This window comes from Cyprinus carpio, chromosome B22 (genome assembly GCF_018340385.1).
Source record: "Cyprinus carpio isolate SPL01 chromosome B22, ASM1834038v1, whole genome shotgun sequence".
Taxonomy (NCBI): domain Eukaryota; kingdom Metazoa; phylum Chordata; class Actinopteri; order Cypriniformes; family Cyprinidae; genus Cyprinus; species Cyprinus carpio.
The window spans coordinates 27,236,315-27,254,374 of NC_056618.1; the positions used below are offsets into that span (position 1 = coordinate 27,236,315).

The following is an 18,060-nucleotide window of genomic DNA, read 5'->3' on the forward strand; positions in this document are numbered from 1 at the left end:
AAACTTTACAACCCATTGTGTAATCACAAGTTCAAAAGGTCTTCACACCCATTTAAACACTTGGTCCAAACACAGGAAATACCAAGTTAGACTAGTGGTCAAGTGCAAAGACAGCCAGTGTGTGAAAATGCACAATAAGTGCTTTTAGTCCACACTTTTATAATGCCACTTTCATTTAAACAAACAAATAACATGCAAAATTTGCACAGAATTTTCATGATGAATTGGAGTTAATATCTTTTAAATATTGTCCATTTCTTTTCCAGTAGTAATTTTAAGGTCTGGATGTCAAATCACAGGTCAGTATTACTCTCTGATCTCTGGGGCCTGTAGATGCAGAATTCATCCTCACCTGCAGTACTGAATTAGTGTGAAAATTAATAAAACCTGACAAAGGAAAAAATCTAAACTGACCAGAATCTATTATTGTGAGTGTTGAAGAGCTGCTTGAGATCTGATGTATCACTCGTCCTGAGTAGTCTGAGTCTAAAGTCAAATCTTCACGTTCGTTGTTTCTTCTCCAGTTTGTACTTTGTTTCTCACTGAACCAGAACACAGTTTTAATGTTGCTGTTACTGTCATAAGAGCACTTCAACTGCACGTTGTTTTCCCTCAGAACACAAATATTCTTACAGGTCACAGAGAGGCGGTTCATTGTTAGAGAGCCTGAAATTAATGAATGAATGAATCCAAAATATTTGCATTGATGAAAAACCACAAGTGAGTCACTATGAGGGCAGGGAGGCAACTCTCCTTAAAGTCTAAAATGTCTTTAGTCTGTGTTGGATGAAATTTTGATCACATTTTTAAGCAAAGCTGCAATCCATTAAAACAATATTCTTACCTGAAATGTGTAGATGTAGCATCAGTGAAATGAGTCTGACGCCCATGCTTTAACTTTCAAAATAATTCACTTGATTGTCAAAAATTAAAACACACAGCCAAAAACACACATAACCAAAAAATCAAAAACTCAAAATCTCAAATAAACAAGTTACAAAAAAAACCTTAACTAACAAAAAATACCCAGCAAGTACACGTCATAAGAAATTAATATTTGGTTAAATTTGGGTCAATGTTAATTTAATGTGCAATACCGATGACAGCTGATGTTGATATTAGTTGTTTTTAGGTTGTGTAACCAAAATCCAATGTTGTCAATGTCAATTTGGCGTCAAATAATGACTTCAATTCATTGATGAATTTGACATATGTCACAATACGGTTGATGAGCCATTGCATTAACAGCCCAATTAGAGGCACAGCTGTATTTGAGTGCATGTATTTTTTTTTAAAAATTGGTTTGGTATTATTTTCACAAGTAAGGTGTACGTTTTCAAAACTCTTAGTACAAAACTTTAGTCATTCTTTCAAACCTGATCTCACGATTTCATTGTAGCTGCGCATATTTTCAGTCCACATAATCATTGTTTCAAAACACAAGATCATTGTGATATGTATGGAGAACATGTGAATTAATCACCAAAACACAACAGTATGATCTTCTTTTAATTCAGTACTTTTAACAATCAGTTTATTCAAGAGCAAACAATGCAAGATTCAAGTTTGTTGTTGCTGAAATAATTACAGTAATACAGACAATCATTGTCATGTTAGAAAATACACTTACATTACCTAACTTGCATATTTCGCATAAAATCAGTAATGTTTGTAAAAGTATTTATCCAGTGTGTTATCAAAAGGTGGGATGAAGGTATGACATGGCCATAAAGTTTTGTGCTAGAACAGAGTAAATGTCCTCACTGTGCCATGTGACTGAATCTACCTGAATTTTTCAGATGAAGGATGACTTATAGTAATGTGCGGTCTTTACCATGGTAATGCTTCAATATACAGTATCACATGGCATAATGTAATCAAAAATGCTGTATTTGATGCCATCTGTCTCCCATCTTCTGATACATCTCTGATCACTTCCTCTCCCTTGTGTCCTGCTGTATATTCACAAATAGCAAAACACACGGTTTTACAAATGAGGACATCCTCAAAGGGAGGTTTTAGGTGATTTTAAGTTTTGCCAATGTTCTCGATGTTAACAAATCTTTACACTTAAAATTAAGATAAATGAGAATAACAGTTGGATAACGTATCTAGTATTTATGTAAATATTTTATGCCAACTGAGATTGAAGCACTTTTATAATCTAATTTATATATTTAAAAAAATTCAACTTAAATTTTGTCTTAAATCGGCGATGTCGTCATATATGACATCACTGTGATGTTGATGCTGCTGTAGACAGTCCTGAATGGTTTGAATGACTGTTTCTAGGCGACGATCTAAAGCGGAAAGATGTTGTTCAGTGAGGAGCGGGGCCACCACTGTTAGGGGGTCCTGGGACAAAGATGCACGCATGACATCGCTCATCCGATACGACTGGAGAGATAGCAGGCGTAAACGAAGCAATGTGGAACGACGGACCCTAAAGAAAGGAACGAGTTAATAATACGCAGATCAAAAACACAACACTCTTAAATTGTTAGTTATGTTCACTCTACCTGCAGCACTGCACAAGAGGAGCCAATATAGATGGTTCATCTTTAGAATGACGTCCAAACCTACAACATAGAAGAGCCATCATGCTCGTTCAAACTGAGCCAAACCAGAATATCACCAGAAAGCCTCTTTGACTCTCGATTTTGAATACTCACGCTCTTCCATTGTCCAAGTGTATGAGAAATGTGTCATTGCCAAACTTCTCAAACGTTTCATAGTGGTGCCTGTCCATGTTACCTGAGGAGGGTAGATGGAAAGTATCAGGAAAACAAAGATTTCAAAATAAAGAGAGACAAATAAAGAGTATTTTGATCATTTACATCAGGTCAGTGGAAGTTGATGAGGTCTGAAGTTGATATTTGGACTCCAGTGACTTTCAAAAAGCTATTCTTTTGTACACATTTTCGGGTTTTGAGTAAGTACTGTGGCACTTGGATATACTGTATAGGCCTACCATATTAAATCATTACCATATTAATGTAAGTTCGGTAATAACATGCTACCAAGCTATTTTAAAGAATGTCTTGAGTTTAGTCTAAAAACAGAATATTTCTATGTTACACATCAGAAAACCTCAATTTTTTTTTGTAAGTGTTCACCCTTGAGTCATCTGAACTGATTCATGACTCACTCATTAGAAAGTCCAGAATGCTCATGTCGATCAGATCCACCAATCGAGTGCCTCGGTCATAGGGAGGAGTCTTTTTTATGGAGTCACAGTAGTTGGAGTCTGTCGCCCATCTGTTAAAGAAATAACCATCGCTGGATTCTCCACTGTGAATCACACTCAATAAATATGTACAAAAACAATGAAGAAGAACCCAAAATGAGAATAGTTTGAAAGTCCAGATTGAGGACTTTCAGTGTATAGACAGAAAACACCAAGAGAGTTTTCCAAAACATATTCTTTTGTGTTCAACAGAAGAAAGGTCAAGATTGGAACTACACGAGGTTGAGTAATTTTGGGTGTACTGTCTTTTTAAATAACACACTCTCCACCCACTGAGCCAGCTTGCTACGGCTGTAGGACCGCCTCCAGGGACTCCTCCATGAGCGACGTGGTGCCAAACTCTGGTCTGGCAACATAGCAGCCATAGACCCCTCTATCTTGAGAGGACGGCCACAGATAGCATGCTCTGTGGAGCAGTAATAGGAACACTGGCCATAAAAACATGCATTCCCCACTGCAGAAAGAGAAAGACAGATGGTGACGTACAAGAATTCTCTGTTTGAGAGGAAGTGATGGAGGAAGATAAGAGCCAAGTGCAACAAACCTGGAGACATGAAAAATGTTGTGACCAGTTTATGGTCGGTGGTGATGTCTTTGATCTCTTTTATTACATTAACAAGCCTCCCAACCACTGGAGGCACCCTTCTGAAACCCAGTATCCTTATCGTGAGAGAGAAAGTGTTTTCAAATATTTTTTATTTCATTTGAATTCAGACTGATTAGCTGATTTATCTTATGGCTATATATGTAAAATACAGTCTGTGCTTTTACCTGTCCAGGTGGAAGGCTGCGATCTCAGCATTGTGCCTCTCAAAGTCAGAAAAGTAATACAGATTCACGTTGGTCTCCTCATGCCGTTCCTGTCTTTAAGTCGAAACAATTCTGATCATAATTTAAAACAAAATCATCAAAATTCAGATCTTGAATTACATTAACATATTTGAGCCACTTCACTGTTCCCTTACAATGTAAAAACCATTCTGGCACTACATTTTCATTGTTTTTCACTGAATTTACGAGTGTTTGACCATCGCGCTCAGTCTTAAGTGGAAAAAAAATTTACTTTAAAAATGCGTCTCCAAATCTTGCATTTATTTGTTATACTTTATTAGTTAATTACACTGCATCTCACAAAAAATTGCAAGGTCTTGGTAGCCATTTTATTAAAAAATGAACCTACCTGAGGGCTGTGTTTTAGAACACAGTGTTATTCACATGATGCTGCAAAAGACCCATGCAACAAAGATGTCTGTCTAGCAGCTCAAGTGTTTACATAGAAATACAATCGTAGTACAGTGGAGTGCAAAAAATACATTCTGTCTGAATGACCCTTTAGTTCATAGTGCAAAGAGATCTAAAAAAAAATGTGGTTTATAACCAGAACTTACTTATTATAGCACTGAATGATAATGCTAATAAGCAAATAAAAAAATGTCTCTATCAAGCAGTCACTTGATGTATATACTCTTGTACATACAGTACACAAATTGAAAAATGTAACACTTTGTTGTACTAAGAGGCACATGGTGCTTGGGTCTCACTTCATGGGTTTGAAGAGCGCCTGTCCATAATTAGGAAATGACATCACCAACTTCAGCTGCGTCCCACCTGATTTTTGCACTGGAAAGCACCACAAAAAGTTTACTTGTTATTGTGATTTTATGTCTGGTAATTGTGACTTTAGTTCTCACAAATGCATAGCACTATGTTATCTCATTTATTCTCGTCTTGACCTGGTCCTGCACGAACATGAGAATTTTTGGAAACCCTTTACTTAAAGCCTGTATATGCAATATATTATAAAAGTAGCTTTAATGCATTTATTATGCCTTGTAATGCACTTTATAATGCATTGTATGATCTCATGAATAATTGTAACCACAGTTATAACACATTATAATACTTATCCACCTTTAGAATGTATACTGCATTAAAACACATAACAAACAAACCTTCAAATATTATAATGCATTTTAACTAAGATTATAATTACTTATAAAAATTTATAATGCATTACAACATACATTATGAATACCTTGTAATGCATTATACATAAAGGCTTCAAGTAAAATGTTACTGAATTTTCTTTAGCCCCTCCTCCTCCCCAGGACCACTTGTCTACTACAGAGGTTATTTTTGCTTAAAGGGGTCATCGGATGCAAAAGTCACTTTACATGTTGTTTGAACATAAATGTGTGTTGGAAGTGTGTGTACACATCCACCCTATAATGATAAAAATCCACCCAGTGTTTTTTTAAATCTAAATCTAATTTCTTTTTATTTTAAAATCCCACAAGCCAAGAATGTCTCAGATTAAGCGATTATGGTATTTTGTTGTTGGATATAATAATGAACATAGCAGTCGTCATTTACTCCCCACATCTGAGCCGCTAAAGAGGCAGTGGAACAACCTTACTTTGTTTTTTGAAGGGAATGCGCCGATTCCCGATCTACCTAAATGCGTCTATGTTTGCGCAAACCATTCCAGTGATCCAGCTTGACCTAGAGATGAAGTGAGTATAGGGTTTTTTTTTTTAATCTTTGCAAATCTCGTTTCTTAATAATGTATCAGTTAGCAAGTTTCATGACTAAATGCAGCTAAAGTTTACAGTCTGCTCGTCACCCCACGGAAGAGAGGGGCAGGGTCAGCAGAGCTCATTAGCATTTAAAGCAACATGCAAGGAAACGGCTTGCTATGAACAGAGCTGACAAGGTAAAAAGAGTGTTTTTACACTACCATTGAAAAATTTTAATCTAAGTGTGTTATAGACTTTTCATTAAGACCCTAAAGAGTCATAGCAACTTGTGGAAAATGGGCATCCGATGACCCCTTTAACCTTAAACCATGTATCCTAATCCCTGTAATTCAGCAGAAAGAATTGATCATACCCAGCAGATCTAGTCCACAAAAAGTCAATAATACCTAGACTCTATTCTTATCAATAAAATTATTTTAAAAGGAAAGTCCACCAAAAAATTTAAATAACATGAAAATCGCTTACAGAAGTTATAACCCATAAAAATTTCTTTGTACTCTTTTAAACTAAAGTTGCCAAAATTTCTTAAAACTCTCACTATAGTGCTTGTCAATGTTGCCATCTGTTGTTGTTTCAGTCTCCATTATTTTGTTGCGGTTGTCATTTTGTTTCTTTAGTTTCATCGGTTGGTATGCATACTATTCTGATGACGAAATTCGCATTGCACACAATGTATGCACACGTTAGCATACACACAAAAAGTGAAGCATACTTTGGGGTTTACTTTCTTCTGTGGAATGTAAAAGAAGATATTTTAAAGTTTACTGACAACCAAATGGTTTCAGTTACGATTGACTTCTATTGCATAAACCAAAAATATAATAGAAGCCAAAAGGAAGAAAAATTTTTGGGTTAATAACATTCTTCAAAATAGCATATTTTGTATTCCACTAAAAAGAAATAAAAGCATCCAGGTTTGTAATGACATGAGGTGTCAAGTAACGAAGTACAAATACTTCGTTACATTACTTAAGTAGAAATTTTGGGTATCTATACTTTACTTGAGTAATTATTTTTCAGCCGACTTTTTACTTCTACTCCTTACATTTTCACGCAATTATCTGTACTTTCTACTCCTTACATTTTAAAAATAGGTTCGTTACTCACTTCGGTTTTCATTCCGGCTTGTCATCATTCCAAAAAAAAAAAAAAAAAAACCCTATCCAGATAAATCGCGCCATCCGGATGAAGTGAAGTTGATTGTGGTTGGATGAGAAGTATAAACATATACCATTCCGACACCCTATTGGTTTGTACGCGATCCATCGCACCTGCACATGACACAGATTACATCACACTCCAGTAAGGGCATAGCCAGTGTTGGGTTCGTATATCAAAAAATATATTTCTTAAAAGTAGGGTTGGGGTATGGAATGCCTGAGCGATCGATTGAAATGTTTGTCCTGGGTCTCCGAAATGTAGGCCTACACAAGAAGCTTGGGCGTCGCTAGGCTTTTTTATAGGGGCTATAAAACCTAACACCAAAAACCGAACTCAAAATAGCCAACGCCTCAGAGTCAATCCCCTTAAATTTCATATGAAAAAGGCGGCAGACCGGTCTACTCTCCGTCTTTCAGCGCGCTCTTCAATCCACAGACGGCGGTGGAGAAGCGCGAGCGCACTTAAACAGAAACAGAGGACACAAGGTGTGTGTTTATCGATAGATTGTTAGAATATCTGTATCTGTGCAGTTCTTTGTCATAAATACAGTTTACAAAAGGTCACGAGGGAGCAGTCGGTTTCTGTAAAGTTTTCGCTTGTCACCGCTCATCACACCACAGCTGTCTCCTCCAGCGACAATCTAGCCCTTAACACATATAAACGAACGCATACTTCAATTGTTCTTATTTAAATATACTGAATTAAATCATACGTACTTTAAACATACACTACTGTGTAAAAGTCTTAGGCACGTTAGTGTTTTCACCCCAAAGAATTGTGTTCGGACAGTTATTTATATATTTTGCTGTAGTGTGTCAGTAGAAAATCAGTTTACATTTCCAAACATTCATTTTGCCGTTGTCAGACTGCTTGTGCATTCAAAATCACACTAGATTATTATTAAAATGAATGGCAAACTGATATTTCCTACTGACACACTACAGCAAAAGATATATAAATAAATGGCTTAAACCCCTTTTTGGGGTGAAAATACTAATGTGCCTAAGACTTTTGCACAGTACTGTACTTTACAAACGACATTGTTGCTACTTTATAAAAAATGACCATACAGTCATTCGCAGAACTGCTTAAAGACAGTGACAGACACCACTCATTTTAACTAAATATCAGAGTGATTGACAGAGATACAGTAGAAACATTATGTGTGCTTTTGTATTAAATAATGACCCAGATTGTGAAATACATTTATTAGCCTTAGAGTAAGGGAAGCACAACTTGGCAAATGAGAGCATCCAAGGTGAAAGCTATGGATTTATTTTAAATATTTGTAATGTTCTTTATTGTTAATCCAGTTTTTTTTTTTTGTGGCTCTTTTTTTAAGTATCGTTTCAGGCACCCTTTAGGCACCGGTACCATTTTAAAAGTATCGAAATGGCACCGGACCCTACTTAAAAGTAATTATTTCTCAACTACTGGCTCATTTATCAAATGGGTGCTTTCTCTTCATCCTCCGCAAATTAAGCTACTGTAGGTAGTCCGGTAACTATACGTTTGAATAAATTAGCGTTTGCGATTGACAATGTGAAAGTCGTGACATTTGCCAAGTATGGTAACCCATACTCAGAATTGGTGCTCTGCATTTAACCCATCCAAGTGCACACACACACAGCAGTGAGAAGTGAACACACCGTGAACACACACCCGGAGCAGTGGGCAGCTATATATCCAGCACCCGGGGAGCAGCTGGGGGTTCAGTGCCTTGCTCAAGGACACTTCAGCCATGGGTATTGAGGGTGGAAGAGAGCGCTGTTCATTCACTCCCTCCCACCTACAACTCCTGCCAGCACCGAGACTCGAACCTGTGACCTTCTGGTTACAAGTCCAAATCTCTAACCATGTAGCGAATACAGGAAGCTATCGATCAAGAAGGTATTAGGATTATGATTTATTTTTCATTTTTATTTTTTGATTAATCACTTGGATTAATCATTCATTTTGACAGCACTAATGTTTATTGTAAATAGACAACCATACAAGGGTAATTGTTACTAAGCCTGCCCTGGGTACACCAATTTTCTTGTTCGTTGCCCTCGCAGATTCCTGCAGCTAAGCTTGGATGTACATTAAATACATTCCACTTAAAGGTTATTGATGACATGCCTCTGAAGTTTGACTTTTTGCACCATTACAATACTTATAGGCAACTAGTCATCATATCTCTAGTTTTTTAATGTATTTGCATTGTACTAAAGTGTGTTCATTTTCAATGGGCATATATGCGGCTGAAACAGGTAATCTAGTGCATCCCAAATTTTTCAACATGAATATTTTAATATAACATTATAGTCATTATGGCCTGTAGCCTTTAGAAAAATGTTTTTTTGAGGAGGTGGGGTAGTGCACAATAGGCCCCTGTGGCGTGGCCTAAGCTTTTGTTCTTAATGGCATTTTTTTTTCCTTACATTACTTTTACTTTTATACTTTAAGTAGTTTTGAAACCAGTACTTTTACACTTTTACTTGAGTAAAAAGCTTGAGTTGATACTTCAACTTCTACAAAAGTCTTTTTAAACCCTAGTATCTATACTTCTACTTAAGTAATGAATGTGAATACTTTTGACACCACTGCATGAGGATGAGTAAACGATGACAGAATTTTGATTTCTGCATAGACTATCCCTTTATATATACACTTTAGAGTGTTTTAACCTGTTTGTCTGTTTAATTTTTCACTCTAAGATGGAAACAGGCTTCTATGCTCTTTTCATCCTCCTCCCTCCCTCTCTCTTTCTCATATAAAGGCCTTGCTTTGCACAAGTTAAGGTCACCTACCTGCACTGACGATGCGAAGGGATGCCATTTGCTGAGTCAGCACTGACAGATTGGGGTCTTTGTGCTGATACATCTGCCAGCGAGATATGCCAAGGTGAAACCGGAGCCAAGGTGGATGTGTCTCAGCACTAGCATTCCAGAGGATAGGATCATAGCCGTCCTCATTAGCACTAAGCCTAAGGTTGGGATTCACTCATGGGTTTTCTTACAGTACAGCAGTCATAATTAAAGAAGCAACAAGGAATTTTGTTCGTCTTGATGGCTAATATGGCAGCAGTTTTGGACTCAATACTGACAACCTAGAGGCCAGGATGAAGAATCACACAAAAGTGAATGTTTTTGGTTGTGATTTTCTTGATTCAGACTGATTCGTGAACCAGTTAGACCACTATGACTTGTCAGAAATAATCAATAAAAACATATTTATTCATTTATTTAATTTATATATTTAGCCTTGATATTATATTAGAAAATCGAACAAATCCACATGCAGTCCAAAATAACGAAAAAGTGATATCATAACATCCTCACCACTGCTGTGCGCTACGCTCTTCCTCTTTTTTCTTCTTTCGGACTTTCAGCAGCCAATCACCATCAGGCAGAGGTGGAGTGGGCAAATTATACAGCGGGTGGGAGAACAGAGCCTCCAGTTTGGCAAGATCATCTGCTGTGCCATCCATTTCCATTTCCTGGGTGTCACTTCCTGCAGCAGCCATTGTGCTTGTTGAAGCAGATGTATTTTGAACGGAGAAGCTGACGGAGGTCTGGATGTCAGGGTATGAGTGGAGCTCGCAGGAAGTGTGGTATATGGACAGGACAAGAGAAACCACGAGCAAATGCAGACTCAGGAAGACAATTAACAGCCATAAGCGCAATGTCCGTGAACGCCGACGTGTACATACTCGCATTGTACTGAAATGAGATGGCAAAAAGTATAAAGTTCAACTCTACAGTCACCCATGTTAAAGAATATAGAGCAAAACATACCTGTCTTCCAGCTGAAGGTGTTGCTGTCTCCGTCTGTCTGGACTAAAAGGAAGCTCAGATTGTCCTTTAGACCTTTATTCCCTGTTTGCACTCCCTTTTTCTCTCAAACATTACAAAGGAGAGGTGCCAGGTTAGGTTGATCTGAATGGGCATGTTTACTTTCCCCCCTGCAATGTCCAGCACATCTCCCAATATGGGAGAGTCAGGTCAATTTGTTATTTTTTTTTTTAAACCAAATTGTCCTCTACCCTCATGCAACCGAGCCTACTTTTTCACTTTTATTCTATGTAGAGGACAATTGCTTATTAGTCATTTTTCTGGTGAAACCAAATGATTGGGGGTCTCGCCATGAAAGCTTATATGAAAATGTTTTTTTTAATATATGTTTTTATTTTATTAAGATTTATCTTTTATAATTCATTTAATACAAAACTTATTGTGGTTGCAGAGGGTAGGGGGTTAACAATATAAAACTAAAATTCAAACAAAATTAAATATTTTTATTAGTATTGTAATGTTGGCAATGCTAATATTAATCAATGAATGAATTGATAATGAAAATAATGAATATTAATGAAAATAATGTAATTAATATTAATCAAAATATACTGAAGAGACAACCATAAAATGTTGAAATTTTTATAAAATCACAATATATTTCTGCATTACTTTAGTTCAACAGTTTGGGTTTACATTTTTATAAACAAACAAAACATTACATTCCTGACAGAAATAATAATAACAGCAATAATATTATAATAATGTTGGCAAAACAATATCAATGGCAATATTAATGAAAATCATTTATTAATATTAATCCAAAAAATGTTTTAACAAGAATTTATTATTGTAAAAAGGTTAGAAAAACATTACAAAAATATTAATATTTAATTATTAATATTTATTTTGTATTACATTAACATTTTGGTTTTCCATGAACAAAATGGTTACATTCTGGACACTTTAATAGGAATGTTTATTTTTTTTTTTTTCAATATTTTGGTGTTCTGCTACCACAAATAATAATAATAATAATAATTAAAAAAAAAACAAAAAACATGGTTGGGCCAACAAGGAATTATTTTATATTACAAAGGTTGCATTTCATTTAAGTCTTGTCTTCTTTTCCCCAATAAACCTAAGTGGGAATTCTTTCATGTGATGCTTTCACATAAATATCATTTCACCTGTAATGTAGAGAACTGTTTTAAGTATAGACAGTTCCAAATCAGGAGAGACAGGTGCAAAAATGCCCTTTTGGGTCTCATAATTTCACCCTGTACATCTGATGGGGGACCTCCTCGCATTGGCAACCCAGAAACAGACTGGCACGAGCATCTCTCGTGCAAACATGCGCCCACATTCACCACACACCAGCAGATGAATAACTCGGAGAACACCTCACACCGCGTGGTGCTTCGTGATCAAATCTGAACATTTGCTAATGTTGCATAATGCCATGCAATCAGAGATCAGATACACAGCAGAAGGGGAAGTGCATGCCATGACTTTATTCCAGTCATGATAGATAGATATGTATGAATCCGTGATAATTAGTTATCCTTCAGTGTCCTGTAACAGTGGATGGTGAGTCCCGAAACATGATGTCTGTACAGGTTGCTACAGTAAGTAACAGTTTTGAAATGAAGCTGATGAAAAGGCAGATGCCAAAAGGCCAAACGATTAAAGCAAAGTTGTTTAGAGTGTGGGAGATTGCGTAAAGCCCTTTTTTTGAAAACCAAAAGACTGACTGAGGTTTGATAATATGTCAAGCAGAAAGATGTGTTTCTCCATAATGCATTTAAAGCTCACAAATATGTATATATATATATATATATATATATATATATATATATATATATATATATTAGGTGGGGGACAATCTATTTCACAAATGCAGGTTAAGCAACATGTCATAACTGGACTTCCCAACCACTAAGACTTCCCACTGATGACGTATTTTTTTATATTTTTTTCAACGTATACTTGTTTTATGAGGTCGCCAAGTCGTACGAATTCGTACAAAGGACCACACCTAACCCCACCCCTGAACCTACCCCTCACACAAATTGTACGAGTGAGGTCATACGAATTTGTATGAATTAGCCACCTCATAAAATACGTACGAATTGTTCATGAGATATTGTTCATGAGCGTTGGTAAGTCTGCTTAAACTCCACCCCTGAAAACTCACAGGCCACACCCATATCTGAACATCCAATCAACAACTAATGCATAGAACCAAGTCTCCGCCCAACGTTTTTTTCTTTTTTAGAAAACCCATAAAACTCAGATGTACGTCACAATACGGAAGAAAAGATCTCTACATACATTTAATTGCAACTTTTAAATTTACAGTTAAAAAGAAAACGGCAGCTGTGGTTAATATGGAAAAACATTAAAACATTTTATATATAATAACTGCATATGTTAGATAACTGTATTTAATTAATATACCAATCTTTAATTATCACAACTATCATGCAATGACTTGCTGCTTTTCACCATAAATTATTCAGTAATTTATTCGTTTTTACTTGCAAAACCATGCATTTGCCATTATTTTATATTAAAATTGTTATTTACAGTTTATCCTGCTAACCATCTTTTTGTGTTCCACAGAAGTATTACGTATTAAGCATAACGTGAGAGGCAAGGCACAGAAGAACAAGTCCTTTTGCTGCAATGAATATTTAAAAGTGAAAAAGGTGAGCAAAGAAAGGTTAATGAGTGTCTGTTGGTATGGAGGTCACAGTAACCTGACAGCAGGTCAGTGTGTGTCCGAGTAAACAGATGCTCTGAGCCAGATGTCTACACTCCCTTGGGCAATAATCAGTAAATAAAAAGTGCTTCAAACACTCAAAGCAATTGAATCCCTTCTTTTTAAAAACACATATTTTCTCAATTCATACATACCTATTAAATTCTACGGATAAAGGCATTTTTCGCCAATGACAGCTCTCAGAACGAGAGTCCAAACAGCTGATAAATGCATCACAGCCATCTAACAATCGATGAACATGACTTGAATCCCTTTTAAGATAGCAGTATTACGAAATAGGGCACTTCACAAAATGTTAACTGATGGACTGGAGGATTACTTGTGGATTATTGTGGTGTTTTTATCAGCTGTTTGGACTCTCATTCTGACGGCACCCATTCACTGCAGAGGATCCACTGGTGAGCAAGTGATGCAATGCTACATTTCTCCAAAACTGTTCCCATGAAGAAACCAACTCTACATCTTTTTGACCTGAGGATGAGTAAATTATTGGATGCACTGTTCTGTTAAATGTCTGTTTTTTAAATCAATTTTTCTTCAAATCACTTCAAATGATGTATAGCAGGTACAAAAGAGTTTAATTTCTAATGAGGTTTTATTACACAAGACAATAACAATCGTTATTAATAATAAAACAAATACACATCACAGCTGTGCAAAATGTACAACTCCTATAAAATATCAGAAGTTTTAAAAACAGATCATATGTATTCACATATTAATTAAAAAAATAGGATTTGTCTTATAAAAATACTTTGTCCTTCAGAAAAAAAATGAAAGGAATAGAAATTATCATAAGCAACGGAGGATGTACAGATAGAAGACAGAAAAGAGACAGATGGAGAAAGAGTGACAGGGATGGACAATAAAACCAACAGATGGCCTGTCAGCTTTGAGAGAACAGTTAAAAGAGAGAAGAAAACATAAAACGCAAAATAAACAGTATGAAATGATGCACTCTGTTCAGTGATGAATATAAAGTCAGAAAGCACATTAAAAAAAAAAAGTGTTTGTCAGACAGTCGTTTAGTGTTAGGAACACTTCCATACACACACCGCCAAGCCTCCACCGAAGAACATGTAAAGCAGGTTCTTCATTTCGTGTGTAATTTCGAAACCGAAGCCCTCACCAATCACCACATGCCAAGAGCTCCCAAACTTCTTATCCATAGACTCCTTTATCATTTTGGCGGCGCTCTGTTGAGAAAGAACCACCCAAAGGAATGAACAATCACAAAGGAGACCTCATTAACATCTCATCTGCTTCTCCTAGATGGCAATGAGAACTAACCTCGTTATTAGTGGCGAACTTCTCACACGCCGTAACGCAGAGCTCCATGGTCTCCACCCGCATCTCCTCAGGCATATCTGTGTGCTGTGGAGGAAATACACTGTATGTTTCGGGTCAATCTGACCCGCATCGGTTTTTTATGTTCTTCTTTAAGCTTTGTAACTTTTAGACTCATACCGAGTTGTGAAACTTTGCATTATTGGAATTTATATTATGACTGAGATGTTTACGAGTCATTCTGACCAATATTTCATGGTTAAAGGCAGCCGGACAGGCCCAAAATTAAAACTTTTATTGCATCTGACAAGTCACTTTTTTCTCCAAAGAAATAAGGTGTACATTTTTACAAGCTCATGTAACAAACCAATGATTTTTGGTGTTTCCAATGCCATGCTCGACTGTTTGAGTTCTGGAAAGCACTAAGAAAACGTGCTTTTCCACCCTTTTTTGTTTTGCTTGTTACAATACGGTTTATAATTTTCATAAGATTGATGAAGTCCATTCATGCAACAGTTTTTACCCGTATGAGAGGAAAGCTGTGTAGTCTCTTGTAGTCTGCCTCGTCCTTCTTGCCATCGACTGTCTCTGCCATGATGTTCAGCTCTAGATGAGAATAAATGGACATATTTAAGATATAAGAATTCATATCTAATAAATCTGAGATGGCTGTTATTTTAATAGTTTTTGAAACTGTGGTATCAGTAATACCGTGATACTTTGATATACCATAGTACAGCAAAGTTACTTAATACAGTGGCATTTCAATTTTAAGTTTCAATAAAATTACATTAACGTTACCTTGACTCGATGTCCAAACATCAATGCTAATACCATAGCACTTTTTGTTGAAGTAAATGTCATATAAACGTAATTGAGCATATTTTTGAATAGTTAATAATAGTCCTGCATGCTTATGAAGCGATTATTAACGTTGTTTTGGAAAACGAACAGTAATTTATAAGGGAAACTGCTAGCTTGCTAGGCTAATTTGTATGGCTAGGTCACTCGTTTTTATTTCCATTAGCATTATATGATCTACCTAGGTATTTAACGTTGCATATGAACTAGCTTTGAAAGTATAAAGCGAAATTTACCGTAATAAAAGAAAACTGACGTTCAATGCGCTTAAACCGACATCGCTAGAGAGACATGTCCACCATGGCAACCACTCCTGCGCGACAGCTGTGTGCGTAGCCCCGCCCTTCGTAACGCGTCGCTTGTCGTGATTGGTCCGTGGGCGTGTCGTTCATTCGGTCGTTCAAGTGTCAGGTGCATTTCTATCTATGGTCAAATAGCAAGATTTTTTTCGGGTCTTCTTCATTTATGAGGACAGATTATTGAAATAGGCAAATTTAAGAAGTATGCTTAAAACGAGTAGTTCAATCAAACCATCACTAACAAACATTATCAACTCACCTATTAATTAGTTTGTTTCTTAATCGGAACAGATTTAGAGTAATTTAGCATTACTGTACATTAGCCTACTTGCTTACTAATAAATCAGTGAATGGGTGCCGTCAGAATGAAAGTCCAAACAGCTGATAAAAACATCACAATAATCCACAAGTATGACTCCTGTCCATCAGTTAACGTCTTGTGAAGTGAGCTGCCTGCATGATTGTAAGAAACAAATCCATCAAGACATTTTTAACTTCAGAACTATTACTTTCAGCTAAAATATCTATAGGCATCTTATTAGGCTATTAATGTTGCTTTCTCCAGTGAAACGTTATCTCTTCTGAATCAGGAGAGAAATATGCACGGATCAAACACCATTTACAAGCAAAAATAGTTCTTAAGCGAATGTGTCAGTGGATTGCGATGTGAGAATTATGCATTATAGACTGGCATTTTGGCCAGAGGCTACAGTTTAACGTTAAAAAGTCTTAATGATGGGTTTGTTTTTTACAAACACACAGCTTTTGCTTCACAAGACATTAATTGATGGACTGCAAGTCATGTCTTATTGGTCTTTTTTAAATAAATAAATAAAAATAATAATAATAATAACAATTCACCGAAAATTAATATTCTGTTCTCATTTACTTGCTTTGATGTCATTCCAAACCTTTAGGCTGAATACTGACAAAGCGTCTAACCACACAACGAGTAAATGTTGACAGAACTGTCATTTCTGTGCATCTCTTTAAGCTCAGTATTTTGTGAGCACAGACACCAGCTGTGTTTTATCCCCATGTAACCTTACTGCGGTCTGAGCAGGGTGAAGCCTGCTGTCTAGATGCTGCATTGCTCCCACTACATTCATCTGTGTTGTTTACTCTCTTGCTTTTTACTGACCCTAGTAAGCTCTAGATACATCTGTGCACAGCTGGTGAGTTTGCCCCAGATAACTGTCACACTGATCTAAGAGCTGTCAGCAAGATGCGGTGCTGCTCTGAGTATAACCAAACATTCGCTGGTAGCCATTGACTTAGTATTTGTTTTATCCATACTGTGGAAGTCAACGGCTACCAGCAACTGTTGGGATAACACTCTTCAAAATATCTTCTTTTATGTTCAACAGGACAAGGAAACTTGAGGATGGTATGACAGAATTTTAAATTTTGGATGACCAATCCCTTTCAGTGTTAACAGGATACCCTTTACAACACTGCAATACAGTTAAACAGTTTCTCATATATCCCTATTTAATATTCAGGGAGAGCATTAAGCTATAGCCATTTGTAGGTTATAGTATGTTATGCATTGGATGGTGCTGATTTTGAGACACTTGATCATCTAAAAGCTTTACATGAATTTCCCAGACAGACCATGTTTTGATTTGTGGATTACAGGGGATTTTCAATTTCTAGATAGATTTACAAATAAAAGCAGGGGGAGGGGAGAATCTAGCCACTGATTTGAGCAAGAATATAAGCAAGAATTGTATCTTAGGAGGAGAAGAAAAGAGAGGAGGCTTGCAACAGATGGGAGTCTGGAACATAATGACACTTACAGAACATGACAACCCAAAGTGTTTCTTTATAAATGTGTCTAACAAGTGCTGTGAGGAATAAAGGCAGCCATTGTACACAGTCCATGTCATGATATTATTTTTATGTGATCGTGGGATGGATATAGGAAGGATACCCAGCCGGCATATGATTATTCAAATTTTCAGTATTGCAAAGATTTAAATTAATTCAAATGGCAAATACAGAGACTGTACAGAAGAGGAAATACAAACACACACACACAAACACAGAGGATGTTACTGGTGTGAGAGAAGCAGCAGGGGTCAGTGTGATGAAGGGGGTCGTTATC

The 18,060-nt window shown here is 36.5% G+C and overlaps 2 protein-coding genes across 3 annotated transcripts; both read right to left on the reverse strand.

Annotated features, from left to right (window-relative positions):
* Positions 1–1,491: 1,491 nt before the first annotated feature.
* Positions 1,492–10,866, reverse strand: fam20cl (family with sequence similarity 20 member C, like). Its single transcript, XM_019064450.2, has 11 exons — positions 10,725–10,866; positions 10,269–10,649; positions 9,738–9,913; positions 4,789–4,867; positions 4,019–4,111; positions 3,792–3,907; positions 3,521–3,701; positions 3,149–3,258; positions 2,673–2,754; positions 2,520–2,579; positions 1,492–2,443 (listed from the first exon to the last, which is right to left on the reverse strand). Exons 2-11 carry the CDS (start codon positions 10,643–10,645, stop codon positions 2,188–2,190), a joined length of 1,530 nt encoding a protein of 509 aa, XP_018919995.1. The 5' UTR covers positions 10,646–10,649; positions 10,725–10,866; the 3' UTR covers positions 1,492–2,187.
* Positions 10,867–14,066: 3,200 nt separating this feature from the next.
* Positions 14,067–16,043, reverse strand: LOC109046679 (dynein axonemal light chain 4-like). 2 transcript variants are annotated; one of them, XM_019064456.2, is made up of 5 exons: positions 15,891–15,988; positions 15,595–15,634; positions 15,317–15,399; positions 14,797–14,880; positions 14,067–14,702 (listed from the first exon to the last, which is right to left on the reverse strand). In XM_019064456.2, the coding sequence occupies exons 3-5, from the start codon at positions 15,386–15,388 to the stop codon at positions 14,538–14,540; spliced, it is 321 nt and encodes a 106-aa protein (XP_018920001.1). In that variant the 5' UTR covers positions 15,389–15,399; positions 15,595–15,634; positions 15,891–15,988; the 3' UTR covers positions 14,067–14,537. The 2 variants fall into 2 exon arrangements, with proteins under 2 accessions (XP_018920001.1, XP_018920000.1); XM_019064455.2 differs by lacking the exon at positions 15,595–15,634 and having other exon boundaries at positions 14,069–14,702; positions 15,891–16,043.
* Between the last annotated feature and the right edge of the window lie 2,017 nt (positions 16,044–18,060).

Bases quoted from the DNA above. Each gene is read 5' to 3' on its own strand.
- fam20cl (XM_019064450.2), bottom strand. From the start codon at position 10,645: ATGCGAGTATGTACACGTCGGCGTTCACGGACATTGCGCTTATGGCTG. The intron at 9,914-10,268 runs GTGAGGATGTTA...TCCCAACCTTAG, and splicing joins GAGCGTAGCGCACAGCAGTG to GCTTAGTGCTAATGAGGACG. The intron at 2,444-2,519 runs GTAGAGTGAACA...TCCTTTCTTTAG, and splicing joins CCTCTTGTGCAGTGCTGCAG to GGTCCGTCGTTCCACATTGC.
- LOC109046679 (XM_019064456.2), bottom strand. From the start codon at position 15,388: ATGGCAGAGACAGTCGATGGCAAGAAGGACGAGGCAGACTACAAGAGA. The intron at 14,881-15,316 runs GTAAAAACTGTT...TTTCCTCCACAG, and splicing joins ACAGCTTTCCTCTCATACGG to CACACAGATATGCCTGAGGA. The intron at 14,703-14,796 runs GTTAGTTCTCAT...CTTTCTCAACAG, and splicing joins AGTTCGCCACTAATAACGAG to AGCGCCGCCAAAATGATAAA.